Source organism: Bos grunniens, chromosome 15 (assembly GCF_055505025.1).
Source record: "Bos grunniens cultivar Pamir isolate PY7600 chromosome 15, Bosgru_T2T1.0, whole genome shotgun sequence".
NCBI lineage: Eukaryota > Metazoa > Chordata > Mammalia > Artiodactyla > Bovidae > Bos > Bos grunniens.
Window position 1 is genome coordinate 22,200,734 of NC_141179.1, and position 16,491 is coordinate 22,217,224.

The 16,491-nt window shown below is 47.3% G+C and overlaps 1 protein-coding gene across 1 annotated transcript in view; it reads left to right on the top strand.

Annotated features, from left to right (window-relative positions):
* Positions 1–16,491, top strand: part of LOC147357415 (uncharacterized) — a 78,322-nt gene that overhangs the window by 8,366 nt on the left and 53,465 nt on the right. The window contains 1 exon segment of the mRNA XM_086341937.1: positions 614–774. Coding sequence (XP_086198063.1) covers positions 614–774 — 161 coding nt within the window.

A 16,491-nucleotide genomic window follows, 5' to 3' on the forward strand; every position in this document is an offset into this window, starting at 1 on the left:
AGCCCACCAGGCTCCTCTGTCCATGGGATTTCCCAGGCAAGAATACTGGAGTGGGTTGCTGTTTCTTTCTCCAGGGGATCTTCCCAACCCAGGGCTTGAACCTGTGTCTCCTTCTTGGCAGGTGGGTTCTTTAACACGGAGTCACCAGGGAAACCCATTGTACACTTTACATTTAGACAATGTTTTACGTCAATTATATCTCAATAAAGTTGGGGAAGAAATGGAAAAAAACGAAACTAAGAGATCCTGACTGTCTGGAGTCCTGAGAATGATGTAAGATAGATCTGAAGAGCACCTTTCTCCAGAAAGTATGCCATGTGGGGGCCTTGTAGACTTTCTAAAGACTTTTATCTTTATCTAGAAGCAGTAGGGAGCCATAGAGGAGCTCAGGGCAGAAAGAGATGATGTAACCAGGTATGCTGACCTGAGCCCTCAGCCCTCGCCGTTTACCTAACGTAGATGCAGATAGGGAGGCTTGATCTTGAGTATGGGTTCATCATGATGCAAAAACTCTAACCTGGACAATTCAAGAGAGTTACTCTGCTTCTAGTGAACAGAGCTAGCCAATGGATTTCTAAACTCAAAGTCTGCACTTGCATGTCCTGACGGGCAGGCTGTCCTTGTGGGCTCCCACCTGGGCCACATATTAAATGGTACCCGCGCCACAGAGGGTCTAGACCACTCCGTGTGCAAGAAAGAGAAAGTGAGGCTGGCTTGGCCAGCAATGCTGCATCAAGGCCCTCGACTGGCGGCGCATCACAGCTATTCCTCAAGGTACCATTGAGACCAAACTCACGGGATTCACAGAGCACAGAAACTGAAGAGTCAATACATCTTCAACTCTGAAGCTCTGTGGTTCGCTGAAAATTCCATCACCAACAGGAAGCTGGTTCCTTCTCCGTTCACTCAAAGGGAATCTAATACCTCTGTCCATTAGGATTCTCCAAAGATGCCCCAGGTCAGGCAGTCTTTTCTCTGACCCCAAGGAAGGATGCAGGAAATGTTCTTCTGGTCCCAGGGACCATCAGTAAGGTGTCTAGCAAACCCATCCCCCACCTCTGAGCCAACAGCCCTCCCCGGCACCCCAACATCAGTCTCAGTCTCAGTGTTAAGGCATAAACAATTCGACTCAGAAGTCACCAGTAGGGGTTGGGAGGATCTGGACAAGACCACAGGGCCACACCTCTACTGGACTTCTCTCCTGCCTGCCTGGGAGAAATGGCTCCAGGCTCAGCCTCTCACACCTTCCAGGCTCGTCCTGCTCCAAAGCCCGGACCCACAGCACACAGCCGCATCTCACATGTACGCAGGACACAACAAACGTGTCCTGCCCTCAGCTTCCAGGGCTTCACCTAGCATGAAAATGGAGACGAAGTGGCCCTGAGGTCTCCTGAGAGCAGGAAAATACAAGCCCCATCTGTGCCTAAGACCTGCAGGAGATGGACGTCTGAGCTGCCACCCTCCACCACAGGAGTCCTGAGCGCACGCACACACACGGCTGGCCCCCTAAGTGCTCACATGGCCACCACAAGCCCTGGAAGGGAAGGATTTCTCCTTTGACCCTTCCTCACCTCTTCCCCATCTGAGTGCAGTGAAGACAGTCAGCCTGAGTCAAGGAGGACTACCACCACTTGGAAACCCTCTCATTTAGAGCCTATCTGCCACTGGGTGCAGCAGACTGGCTGGTGCCAGGGCAGGCACCCCCGAGGGCCACTCAGGGAGCATGGGCTTGAGGCTCCCACACGGGGAACACTCGGGAGCTCTGGGGTCCACACGTTGGGCCCCCACCACAGCTGGTCCACACAGGCAGCCCTGCTCAAGTGAGGAAGAAAGGGCAATCCTAGTAGGGAGGGGCTGTGGCAGCTTCTGATGAAGCTACACCCCTCTCTCCTTTCCCCCTAAGTCTCCCCAAGTCAGGACATTCATGCTTTTTCTTTGTGTGCTGAGCATCTTCCCAACCAAGGGCACCAGGCACTGTGGATTTCCACTTCCTTTCCAGCTATGGCTTCTCAGCCCCAACTCTGGACATGGTGACTCTTCAGCAGAAAAGAATCTCCACTGGTCAGTCCTCAAGCCCCTTCTCAGGTCCCCAGACCCTCACCCCGGATAGACACTCACCCCAGACATATCCTCAAACCAGACAGACCCTCACCCTGGACAGATGCCCACACTGAATAGACGCTCACCCCGAACAGACGTTCACCGCAGACAGACCCTCACCCCGGACAGATGCTCAAAGCAGACAGACCCTCACCCCAGACAGATCCTCACCCTGGACAGACCCTCACCCCGGACAGACGCCCACCCTGGATAGACCCTTACCCCAGACAGACACTCACCCCAGACAGACCCTCAAAGCAGACAGACCCTCACCCTGGACAGACGCTCACCCCAGACAGACCCTCACCCCAGACAGACCCTCAAAGCAGACAGACCCTCACCCCAGACAGATCCTCACCCTGGACAGACCCTCACCCCGGACAGACGCCCACCCTGGATAGACCCTTACCCCAGACAGACGCTCACCCCAGACAGACCCTCAAAGCAGACAGACCCTCACCCTGGACAGACCCTCACCCCAGACAGATGCTCACCCCAGACCCTCACCCCAGCTGCAGCAAAAGCAGGCACCACGGTGACAGAGCTCCCCCTGCTGACAGCTCACAGTGGTGGCCGGGCCAGGAAGGCTTGTGGGCTGAGTCACCTTCCCCTAAGTCATCCTTCTGTGAAATTAGGTTCTGCCCCTCAGTCCACCGCTCACAAATGAGCACAGCTTCATCCAGGAGATCTTGAGAAGCAAAGACTTTATATCCATGCCAGGGCTCCCCAGACAGCACAGAACTTCCAGAAGAACTTGAAATGACACCCAGGACAGGCCCTTAACCTAGCACTGGGCCAGACTGGTGGAACGTGTTCCAGGGTCCTCACTGCACCAAGCCCAAAGAATCGTGTGTGCCAGCTGATTCAATCAAGTACCCACACAGACTGCCACCCAGAGGGCTGGCCTACCCTCCCCAAGGGAATCCTTAGACACTTTGCCCATCTCTCATGCCACAGGCAGCTAAACACAAGCCCACAATATCTAAGGGACCTGTTGATGTCCATGAAATGAGTAATAATACACTTAGTGCTTGCAAAGAGCTGACTCATTAGAAAAGACCCTGATGCTGGGAAAGATTGCAGGCAAGAGGAGCAGGGGACAACAGAGGATGAGATGGTTGGAAGGCATCACTGACTCAATGGACATGGGTTTGAGCAAGCTCCAGGAGATGGTGAAAGACAGGGAAGCATGGCATGCTGCAGTCCATGGGGTCACAAAGAGTCAGACACGACTGAGTGACTGAACAACAACAATGGCTGATCCATGTTGATGTATGGAAGAAACCAACACAATACAGTAATTATGCTTCAATTAAAAATAAATAAATTTTTTTTAAAACTTAATGGAGAAGCTAGATAGACAAAGGGAATTAGCAAAGTCTCAAGGATTTGATTGACCTCCCTTGACCTGTCCATGACCTTGAAATGCGTCTTTGGAAGGATCCAGGAGAGCAGTCAACTGGGAGAATGCTAGAGGCCCTCATGGATAAAACTTCAGGGCGTCTCCCATCCGCAGCCCAAGTTTATACAATCCAGCACCCTCAGAACTTGGCATGGGATTCACTTTGATGTCATTTTTGCTGTAAGACAACAAATGCTAATTTGTTCACATTTATGGGAGTGGATTAGTCAAGCCAGCAGCAGCCGCGTAGGTGAATGCTAATTGACCTCAAAGTCATTCATCACCGTTAAAGCGGTAAGACTGTGTGGTTACTAATCAACCAGGCTTGCAGATAAGAGTAAAAGATTTACCAGTCACCTAGGTATTCATTTATTGATTCAATAAGATTTACCTAGTACTTTTCAAAGAAAGACACTGTCTCAGGTACTTCAAAGAATGAATTAAAAAAAAAATAATAATAATCCCTACCCTCAAGTAGCTCAAACCTTAGTAGAGCAAGATGTGAGAATAAAGGTAAACCATGCCAAGTGCTGTGGGCGGGGACAAACTGCCACTGCAGTTCAGAGAGGGGCGGTCTTGTCTCCCTGGGGACGCACAGAGACTTCACGGAAGAGGCAAGGTTTGGCTGGACTTTGAAAAGTGGGTGGCAATGGAACATATGTGGTGGACATGCATTCTGAGAGAACATGTGCAGCGGCGGAGGAAGGGGAAATGAAGGGTGTTTCGGGGAGGCAGTGAGGCTCTGGTAGGCGGCAGCATGCATGACTGGGGAAGTCGTTCGCAAGCACCGCTCAGCCCTGCCGCAGGCCAGGCCCTGTGCTGTGTGCAAGTCCCATGCTGACCACAGGGCTACACCAGAAAACAAAACACACAGAGTCCTTAAGCTCACGGAGCTGGCAGTCCCTCCAAGGAGAAGGCCGAAAAGGAAGACTGTGGAACCCCCAATCCTGCCCTTCTGTGTAGACTGGAGATTTGGGGGTTGGTTCTGGGGGGTTAGTGACAGTCTTTAATGATTAGAGACTTTTGGAAGATTAATCTGGGCCCAGATTAAAAGGTAAATTTAAGAAGAGGAGAAAAGTGGGACTTCCCTAGTAACACAGTAGATAGGAATCCTCCTGCCAATGTAAGGGACGTGGGTTTGATCCCCAGGAAGATTACATGCCGCAGAGCAACTAAGCCCACAACCACAACTACTGAAGCCCGCACGCCTGGAGCCTGTGCTCCACAAGAGAAGCCACCGCAAAGAGAAGCCCGCGCACCACAAGCAAGAGTAGCCCCCCACTCGCCGCAGCTAGAGAAAGCCCACGCAAAGTAATGAAGATGCAGCACAGACACTGCTCAGTTAGTAAGTCACGTCCGACTCCTTGTGACCCCATGGACTGACGCGCGCCAGCCTACCCTGTCCTTCACTATCTCCCGGAGTTTGCTCAAACTCATGTCCATTGAGTCAGTGGTGCCATCCAACCATCTGTTGCCCCCTTCTCCTCTTGCTCTCAATCTTTCCCAGCATTGGGGTCTTTTCCAATGAGTTGGCTCTTCACATCAGGTGGCCAAAATACTACTGCACAGCCATAAATAAGTAAATAATTTTTTTAGAAAAGAGGAAAAAGTTGAAAGTCCAGTTAGAAAGCTATTGTAGTAACCTAGATGAGAGATTATGACCAAGACTAGTGCAATAAGAAGAAAAATAAAGGAATATGAAAAATAATATTATATACATATATATAGAGAGAGAGAGAGCGCGAGGTATAACAATCACTTTTCTATACACCAGAAACTAACACAACATTGTAAATCAACTATATTTCAATTTAAAATGAGAAAGGGGAGGATTGCTAGCAGGAAAGGAATGTAAATGAAAAAAAAAATTGGTAAAGGAGGACTAGATATTGAGCGGTTACATCTCCTCAAGACCCCAGCACCTACTGTTTTCTCTTGATGCTTCCAAAGCTCTTTAGAAAAACACTTCTCATAGAAAGCCCAGAAATAAACTCATGCACCTATCCAGTTCAGTTCAGTTCAGTTGCTCAGTCATGTCTGACTCTTTGCGACCCCATAAATCACAGCATGCCAGGCCTCCCTGTCCATCACCAACTCCAAGAGTTCACTCAAACTCATGGCCATAGAGTCGGTGATGCCATTCAGCCATCTTATCCTCTGTTGTCCCCTTCTCCTGCCCCCAATCCCTCCCAGCATCAGAGTCTTTTCCAATGAGTCAACTCTTCGCATGAGGTGGCCAAAGTATTGGAGTTTCAGCTTCAGCATCAGTCCTTCCAATGAACACCCAGGACTCATCTCCTTTAGGATGGACTGGCTGGATCTCCTTGCAGTCCAAGGAACTCTCAAGAGTCTTCTCCAACACCATAGTTCAAAAGCATCAATTCTTCAGCGCAAAGCTTTCTTCACAGTCCAACTCTCACATCCATACATGACCACTGGAAAAACCATAGGCTTGACTAGACGGACCTTTGTTGGCAAAGTAATGTCTCTGCTTTTGAATATGCTATCTAGGTTGGTCATAACTTTCCTTCCAAGGAATAAACATCTTTTAATTTCATGCACCTATAGATACCTTATTTTTTATAAAGGAGCCAAGAATATGCAATGGGGCAAGAATATGCAATGGGGCAAAGACAGCCTCTCCAAAAAATGGTGCTGGGAAAACTGGACAGCTACATGTAAAAGAATGAAATTAGAACACTTCCTAACACCATACACAAAGATAAACTCAAAATGGATTAAAGACCTAAATGTAACACTAGAAACTATAAAACTCTTAGAGGAAAACATAGAACACTCAATGACATAAACCAAAGCAAGATCCTCTATGACCCACCTCCTAGAGTAACAGAAATAAAAACAAAATAAACAAGCAGGACCTGATTAAACTGAAAAGCTTCTGTACAGCAAAGGAAACTATAAGCAAGGTGAAAAGACAACCCTCAGAATGGGAGAAAATAATAGCAAATGAAACAACTGACAAAGGATTAATTTCCAAAATATACAAGCAGCTCATAAACTCAATGCCAGAAAAATAAACAACCCAATCAAAAAGTGGGAGAAAGACCTAAACAGACATTTCTCCAAAGAAGACATACAGATGGCTAACAAACACATGAAAAGATGCTTAACATCGTACATTATTAGAGAAATGCAAATCAAAACCACAATGAGATATCACCTCACACCAGTCAGAATAGCCATTATCAAAAAGTCTACAAACAATAAATGCTGGAGAGGCTGTGGAGAAAAGGGAACGCTCTCGCACTGTTGGTGGGAATGTAAACTGATATAGTCACTATGGAAGACCATATGGAGATTCCCTAAAAAACTAGGAATAAGACCACCATATGACCCAGCAATCCCACTCCTAGGCATATACCCTGAGGAAACCAAAATTGAAAGAGACACATGTATCTCACTGTTCATTGCAGCACAATTTACAATAGCTAGAACATGGAAGCAACCTAGATGTCCACCAGCAGATGAATGGATAAAGAGGTTGTGGTACATATACACAATGGAATATTACTCAGCCATTAAAAGGAATGCATTTGAGTCAGTTCTGCTGAGGTGGATGAACCTAGAACCTATTATACAGAGGGAAGTGAGTCAGAAAGAGAAAGATAATATTCATCTTCTAACACATATATACAGAATCTAGAAGAATGGTACTGAAGAACTTATTTACAGGGCAGCAATGGAGAAACAGACATAGAGAATAGACTTACGGACATGGGGAGAGGGGAGTAGAGGGTGCAATGTATGGAAAGAGTAACATGGAAACTTACATTACCATATATAGAATAGATAGCCAACCGGAATTTGCTGTGTGGCTCAGGACACTCAAACAGGGGCTCCGTATCAATCTAGAGGGGTGGGATGGGGTGAAGGATGGGAGGGAGCTTCAAAAGGGACGGGATATATGTATACCTATGACTGATTCATGTTGAGGTTTGACAGAAAACAACAAAATTCTGTAAACCAAAGATTCTTCAAATTAAAAAAAAAATAAAAAGACACTTCTCTTTGTGGTGCCCCCCAGGAGACCACGCAACAGAGAACACAGTAGAATATGTGTGAGAAATGAAGTGGGGATATAGAAGGGACTTTGGATGTTGGTGGAGGCACGATTTGGGGTCTTCACTTCCAGTGTCCCTCGTAGCTCAAATACCTTTCTTGGTTTCTCCTCTGACAGTGATTCTCCTTCCACACTCCAGAACCCAACTCCTGGTCCAGAGATCCTGACTTGTCTGTTTCCCCATGACTCCCAGAGCCCAGGTTGGCCCGGATTCTAGACAATGACACCACTGGCATTAGAAAGTCAGTGCCTCTTACCTCCCCCCAGTGTCACACTACATCAGAAGCAGGCAGGCCCAGCCAGGTACCATACGGCAGCTCCCAGGCTGGGGTGAGAAAGTGGACATCTCTGGAGAATTTACTCAAAATGCGTGTGCCCTGACAGAGCATGTTCTCTGAGACATCACAGGGACTCTGGGGCCCAATCACGACACTTCTCAGTCTTGCAGCAGCCAGATGCAAACACCTCTGACTTGCAATCCCACCATCAGAGTCTCAAAATCAAAATTAAAATCTTCCTTGGAGAGCTAGAATTCCCTGCGAGGCAGGGTCTCTCCGTAAGTGGGTAAAAAAAATCACTGCTGCCTCAATTTGTTTTTTACTGGAACATCTGTTTTCTCCCATAATACCATTCAACAAATCCCAGAAAAATGGAGCTACTAAATTGAAAAATAATTATTAAACAATCTACTCATCCCCGGCTCTGGAGATTAGGGGGAGAAATGAGACCCATTCACAAGAGGATGCTCCTCTTTCTGGAGAAAGTCATTCACTCTGTAGATGTCTCTGGGCTGTGATATTGAGCAAGATTCTCCAGGAGTGGCTGAGAAGGGTCCTCCACAGCTGGCAAGGAGAACCATCACCACTCACCCAGCATCGCCAATAGCCCAGATATGGGACCTCTGCTCACAGTTAACAGAGGGCTGTTTCTATTTCACCCAGGCAATATATGGCAAACTCCACATAAAAGGACCGAAGAATAAAAAGAGGGTTTTTTTTTTTCTAATAAATATTCTTTTGCTGCTAATCCACCCTTTGTAACTGTCAGGCTTCATGGAGCTGGCACTGAGCCCATCAGATAACAATGCAGCTGTGACCTGAGAAACGTGAGAAGAGGAGCCGATTAATAAAGATGAAAAACATGTTTGGTAACTGTGTCTGAGGGGAGGTCCAAGGGGAGTCTTCAGAGGAGTTATCCTGGCAGCTCCAGGACCCCAAATCCAATGCCACCCAGAAGTCGAGGCTACTCCACAGACACAGGGGTCAGATGCACAGGTCCTGAGAGCAGGCAGCTAGTTTCTCTAACTTTCTGCATAGGGGTTGGCTCCCTGCACCTTCCTGAGTTGGCTTAATGGAAAATGGATACAGCATGACAGAGGAGTCCCACCACAAGGTACATGCTTTGGGGACTTCCCCCACCCCACCACAGCATCAGGCTGAAGACACACAGGTTTTCAGGGAGGCAGCCCAAGGCAGTAGCACGCTCCTCTCCTGCTCCCTGACAAGCCCCCAGCAAGAAGCCCCAACCAAAGGTGAGGCTGAAGGCAGAGGGATTTGACCAATGGCTGTGTTTTCCTAATCGAGAGTTAGGACAAGTGACCCGACAAGGCAGGTAAGATGGAGCTGTCAGGCGGAACACTTCCGAGTTAGGGCTGTCCTGAAACCTCAGGGTTTTGTATGAATGAAAGAACAGAGAATGGAAATACTGGTCTTCTAGGCTAAGTGATATGAAAAGGACTATTCCATAGATTTTACGCCTCTACATCTTTCTCCACTTTTCCTTCCTCCGTCATCGTCTATGATTATATCCTATGGAAAGGTCTGCCCCAGGCCAGCCCCCAGGATTTCTCCAAACCCTAACACCCTGCTCCTGCTGCTTTTCCCTGCATCTCTGTCCCGTGAGCCAACCCATCCCGCACTGACCACGGAGCTTTGGGAGCCTCCAACCAGGCATCTCCTCCTCCCTCAGGAGGAACTGGGGACTGTGAGCATGGTCCATAGTCACCACGCTGGGACAGTAGGCAGTGGGGAGGCCTGGCATCATCAGTGCTGGTCATTATCCATTTAAACTTTGGCCCAGAGCCACAGAACCCCAGGACACAGAGCCCAGATGACCCTTTATTTTGACTTTCCTCTGCTGTTCTCAACTATGAGGGGGTTACTCCCAGCCAGGTATCAGCTGTCTGGAGCAATTCTGGAGGAGTGGAGGACAAGCATTCATTCTATCCCCCAAGGAGTCGACTGGAAAGACACCAGAAGGAGCCACAGGAAGAGCCCTGCAACCAGGAAGACATGCGAGGGTCTCCGTAGCTCAGAAGAGAGCCAGTCCTGTGATAGCCCACTAAATAATTCATCAAAATCACAGTCACCATGGTAGACCACTCACTTTGTTCTGAGCACTGTTCTAAACTTCTTCTATTAACTAATTTGTCCCAGCTTCACAACAACCTTCTTATTTTATGAAGTAACTATCACATGGGCTTCCCAGGTGGCACTAGTGGTAAAGAATCTGCGTGCCAAAATGGGAGATGTAAGAGAAGTGGGGTCGATCCCTGGGTGGAGAAGATCCCCTGGAGGAGGACATGACAACCCACTCCAGTACTCTTGCCTGGAGAATCCCATGGCCAGAGGAGCCTGGCAGGCTACAGTCCATGGGCTCCCAACTGAAGCGACTTAACACGCGTGCATGCAAAGTCACATAATATAAACTTCATCATTTTAACCACTTTAAAATGTACATTTACGTAACATTCAGGACTTCCACAATGTTACACAACCCTATCAGATTCCAGAACATTTTTATCACCTCCAAAAAGAAACCTCGACATACCTTTTAAATGATTACGATAACCAACATCTGAGGTCGCGCCCTCTATTGGCAAAGCTTCACATCACACTTACCGGAGCGAGAAAGGCTCGGGGTCCAGTCAGAGCTGCAGAGCAGGTAGGGAAGGTGAACATGTTGCTAACGGGCAGTAAACGGATTACTGGCACATTACTCACATTTTACACACGAGGAAAGGGAGTTGGGAGGTTAAGTAACTTGCTCGAGGTCATGCAGTTACTGGCGAAGCCAGGCTGTCTGACTCCAAAAGGAGGCAGATACTTCTGTCTGAAAGATAATAAAGGCTGACAGCAAAGACGCTGCATAGCTTCTCGTGAATAGCACAGATAAGGTTCCGCGAACTCGCTGACCAAATCTGAGGCTCTTGGGAGAAAGGAACATTTACAGCGCTGTGAACCAGGAAACTGAATGGAGGCGCTCAGGAAGAGAGAAAACCTCTGAAATTCACTAGCTGTGACATTCACTAGCTGTGAAAGTCACAGCTGTGAAAGTCCATCTAATTAGGCCAAGAATTGCAGGAGACGATAATCAGCCCTGGCTGAGGGAAGTAAGTGCTGGGGCAGGCGGAGAAGACGAAGGGTCCGCGTCCGACTTCAGCTCTCCTCCAGCCGGTCCCACTGTGTGTCTGGTACCTTTCCCATCTCACGTTCTCCGCTGGAGTCCTGGTACATCCCATTAGTCTTTCTCGGCTTCCTGCCATTGTTTCTTTCGCTTTGTTTTCCACCTAGAGAGCATGCCCCTCTCCTCGTAACTTATCTAAACCCCATTCGGGCTGGTTAGCACAGGCCTCAGTGGGGTCTTTTTTCTGAATGCAGAGAGTGCATAACAACAGGATCAACACTTAGGAGGCCCTTGCTAACGTGGCATGCACAGTCCTGAACGTTTTCCAGGGCATGACCGCCTTTTATCCTCACCAAGGGAGCCAGGGTGAGGCAACCGAGATCTAGAGAGATGACTTCTACAAAGTCACGCAAGCACCATGGGGGCAGAACCAAGATGAGAATCCTGGTCTTTGTGATTCCAGAACTAACCTCTTGACCCACAGTGCTCAGTCACTCAGTCATGTCTGACTCTTTTGTGACCCCGTGGATAGTAGCCCACCAGGCTCCTCTGTCCATGGGATTCTCCAGGTAAAAATACTGGAGTGGGTTGTCATGACCTCTTCCAGGGGATCTTCCCGAGCCAGGGATCGAATCCAGATCTCTTGTATCTCCTGTATTTGCAGGTGGATTCTTTACCACTAGTGCCACCTGGTAAGCCACTAACCTTGTAACCACCATATTAAAGAGCCTCTCAACTGTGTTGTGCCATCACAGTATAGCTCCGTCATGGGAAACTAATGTTTCCTTACTCCCCACATGCAGACCTTTCCTTCCCACCAGACGACAAGCTCTCCAAGGGCAGGCACCGTGATATAAGGCAGCTCAGCATAGAGCCTCACATTCAGAGTCCTTTCCTTCTCTTCTGTTCCCCTGTAGTGTCTACGTCAGTAACAAAATATTTCCACATCCAGAAGCACAAATTAATGGACTTTTATGAAGGGAAGACTAACTGATCTTTGTACCTTGATCCAGAGAATAAAGGAAGACTGTGGTTTCAGTAGGGCTTCCCAGGTGGCTCAGTGGGAAGGAATCCACCTGCCAATGCCAAGAGACGCAGGAGACACAGGTTCGATCCCTGGGTTGGGAAAATCCCCTGGAGGAGAGAATGGCAACCCATTCCAATATTCTTTCCTGGAAAAGCTCCATGGACAGAGGAGCCTGGTGGGCTGCATTTCCAGGGGTCACAAAGGGTCAGACACAACTGAGTATCTGAGCACAAGCACAGTGGTTTCAGTATTGTATTGAGAGATGAACCGAGGAGAGGAAACTGCGGGGCAAGAGTTACGTACTGCTCTGTGGCTGGCGTAGAGCCCCGGTCAGCTGTTACTGTCACCCTGATAATAAGAACAACTCCTCTCTTTAGAGCCCGTGGTATATGCCAGGTCCTGTCAGTGCTGAATTTATAACAGCTCATGAGTCCACATACCAAGCTTATGAGATAGGTACTGCTATTATCACCACTTTGTAGGTGAGGAAATGAAGACTCAGAGAAGAAACTTTCCTAAAGGTTTGTAGCTGCTAAATGGTAGAGTTGGAATTTAACCCAGGGCTTTCTAATTCCAAAACTAGAGGGAAGGGAAGGACCCCCAAAACCTATTTAGGGAATAGCACCTCTCACCGAAGTCCAAATATTCAAACTCTTCATATTATCAAATATTTACTATTTCTAAACAGATGGTAATTGACTCATGGAAGATATGGCCACTGCAGTCAAGAGGTTAATAATTTAGACAAGAGGACGGATGAAGGGAGAGAAGGAAGATACAGGACAACCAGCAGGTTCAGACAGCAAGGAGACGGGCTGCCTTGTGAGGGAACTAATGGGAGTGGAGAAAAGCATGGGAAGTTTAGGTAAGAGATCTGATTGCTGCTGCTGCTGCTGCTGCTGCTGCTAAGTCACTTCAGTCATGTCCGACTCGCTGTAACCCCATAGACGGCAGCCCACCAGGCTCCTCCGTCCCTGGGATTCTCCAGGCAAGAATGCTAGAGTGGGTTGCCATTTCCTTCTCCAATTCATGAAAGTGAAAAGTCAAAGTTAAGTCACTCAGTCGTGTCTGACTCTTAGCGACCCCATGTACTGCAGCCCACCAGGCTCCTCCGTCCATGGGAGTTTCCAGGCAAGAGTACTGGAGTGGGGTGCCATTGCCTTCTCTGAAGAGATCTGATTAGACAACTTCTAAGTTTCCTTCCATAGCTGATAACTCTGCGATTCTGTTAACTGGCTGACAGTCAACAGGAAATGTAGGAACTTAACTCTAGCGACGTTCGGAGGTTAGGGCACATGTTATACCATCAGCATGAAAGAAATAGATGTTGTCACAAAGCATGGCTAGGGTTCCCAACAGAGGACATGAGAGGGGTAGGGACCGAAGCCAGAGATCTGAGAGCCAAGGAGTCTGTGGAAGAGGAAGGAGGAGAAGAGGAGGAGGAGGAAGCAGGGAGGAGGAGGGGAGGGGAAGAAAAAAAGGGTGGGGTGGGGAGGAAGGAGGAGGGAGAAGAAGGAAACTGTAACACCAGTTAGTCCAAGGACAGCAGCAAAAGAGAGAACGGCTCAGCACAAGCCAGGAAGCACTTGTGATCACTTCCTCTTCATGCGTTTGACATTCTATTCATTCAGCAAACATCACTGAGTATTACTGTGAGCCAGACACTGTTCCTGGAGCTGGAAAGTGAGGTGAGAACACAGGTAAAGCCATGCTCTTGGGCACTAACGCTCTTGGACAAAGCTTATGAGCAAGACATTTCATTGTGGGTGACGTAAAAGAAAGGAGATCATGGTCCTAGGCCCAAATCACTCAAAGCTGGCCTGTAGATACCAAACCAACACAAGGCAAGCTAAATTGCAATCCAATATTCAAATAAAATGTGTAGAGAATAACAGACAGGAAAGAAACTAACAAGTCAAAGTTTTGTCCTGCCAGGTGGAAAGAACAGGAACACACTTGGAGGCAGGGAAGTATACCAGCCAAACTTAATTAGACCCTGCTTTGTGCTGTTTACAAAACGTAGACTTTCATATTCCTCAGAAACTTAATCTTACTACCACTACTTCTCAAGTGATATAGCTGTCCCTCCTAGGTATAGTTCTAGAACTCTTGTCATCTCAGCTGGGCCAAGCCTGGCAGACTTCCCAGCAGAGGAGCAGGAAAGAGATGGTGTCCGTCCTTCATAGTTCAGTTCAGTTCAGTTGCTCAGTCGTGTCTGACTCTTTGCGAGCCCATAAGCTGCAGCACGCCAGGTCTCCCTGTCCATCACCGGCTCCCGGAGTCCACCCAAACCCATGTCCATCGAGTCAGCGATGCCATCCAACCATTTCATCCTCTGTCATTCCCTTCTCCTCCTGCCCTCAATCTTTCCCAGCATCAGGGTCTTTTCAAATGATTCAGCTCTTCACATCAGGTGGCCAAGTACTGGAATTTCAGCTGCAACATCAGTCCTTCCAATGAACACCCAGGACTGATCTCCTTTAGGATGGACTGGTGGGATCTCCTTGGAGTCCAAAGGACTCTCAAGAGTCTTCTCCAACACCACAGTTCAAAAGCATCAATTCTTCGGCACTCAGCTTTCTTTATAGTCCAAATTTCACATCCATATATGACCACTGGAAAAACCATAGCCTTAACTAGACGGACCTTTGTTGACAAAGTAATGTCTCTGCCTTCTAATATGCTATCTAGGTTGGTCATAACCTTTCTTCCAAGGAGTAAGGGTCTTTTAATTTCATGGCTGCGATCATCATCTGCAGTGAAATTGGAGCCCAGAAAAATAACGTTAGCTACTGTTTCCACTGTTTCTCCATCTATTTGCCATGAAGTAATGGGACCAGATGCCATGACCTAGTTTTGTGAATGTTGAGCTTTAAGCCAACTTTTTCACTCTCCTCTTTCTCTTCCATCAAGAGGCTCTTTAGTTCTTTTTCACTTTCTGCTGTAAGAGTGGTGTCATCTGCATATCTGAGGTTATTGATATTTCTCCTGGCAATCTTGATTCCAGCTTGTGCTTCTTCCAGCCCAGCATTTCTCATGATGTACTCTGCATGTAAGTTAAATAAGCAGGGTGACAATATACAGCCTTGATGTACTTCTTTTCCTATTTGGAACCAGTCTTTTGTTCCATGTCCAGTTCTAACTGTTGCTTCCTGACCTGCATATAGGTTTCTCAAGAGGCAGGTCAGGTGGTCTGGTATTCCCATCTCTTTCAGAATTTTCCTTAGTTAATTGTGATACACAGTCAAAGGCTTTGGCATAGTCAATAAAGCAGAAATAGATATTTTTCTGGAACTCTCTTGCTTTTTCGATGATCCAGCAAATGTTGGCAATTTGATCTCTGGTTCTTTTGCCTTTTCTAAAACCAGCTTGAACATCTGGAAGTTCACGGTTCATGTACTGCTGAAGCCTGGCCTGGAGAATTTTGAGTATTACTTTACCAGCGTGTGAGATGAATGCAATTGTGCGGTAGTTTGAGCATTCTTTGGCATTGCCTTTCTTTGGGATTGGAATGAAAACTGACCTTTTCCAGTCCTGTGGCCACTGCTGAGTTTTCCAAATTTGCTGGCATATTGAGTGCAGCACTTTCACAGCATCATCTTTCAGGATTTGAAATAGCTCAACTGGAATTCCATCACCTTCACTAGCTTTGTTCATAGTGATGCTTTCTAAGGCCCACTTGACTTCACATTCCAGGATGTCTGGCTCTAGGTGAGTGATCACACCATCATGATTATCTGGATCTTGAAGATCTTTTTTGTACAGTTCTTCTGTGTATTCTTGCTACCCCTTCTTAATATCTTCTGCTTCTGTTAGGTCCATACCATTTCTGTCCCTTATCTAGCCCATCTTTGCATGACATGTCCCCTTGGTATCTCTAATTTTCTTGAAGAGATCTCTAATCTTTCCCATTCTATTGTTTTCCTCTATTTCTTTGCATTGATCACTGAAGAAGGCTTTCTTATCTCTCCTTGCTATTCTCTGGAACTCTGCATTCACATGGGTATATCTTTCCTTTTCTCCTTTGCTTTTCGCTTCCCCTCTTTTCACAGCTATTTGTAAGACCTCCTCAGACAACCATTTTGCTTTTTTGCATTTCTTTTTCTTGGGGATGGTCGTGATTCCTGTCTCCTGTACAATGTCATGAACCTCTGTCCATAGTTCATCAGGCACTCTATCAGATCTAGTCCCTTAAATCTATTTCTCACTTCCACTGTAGAGTCATAAGATTTAGGTCGTACCTGCAAATGGATAATGATCTAGTGGTTTTCTCCACTTTCTTCAATTTCAGTCTGAATTTGGCAATAAGGAGTTCATGATCTGAGCCACAGTCAGCTCCCGGTCTTGTTTTTGCTGACTGTATAGAGCTTCTCCATCTTTGGCTGCAAATCAATCTGATTTCTGTGTTGACCATCTGGTGATGTCCATGTGTAGTCTTCTCTTGTGTTGTTGGAAGAGGGTGTTTGCTATGACCAG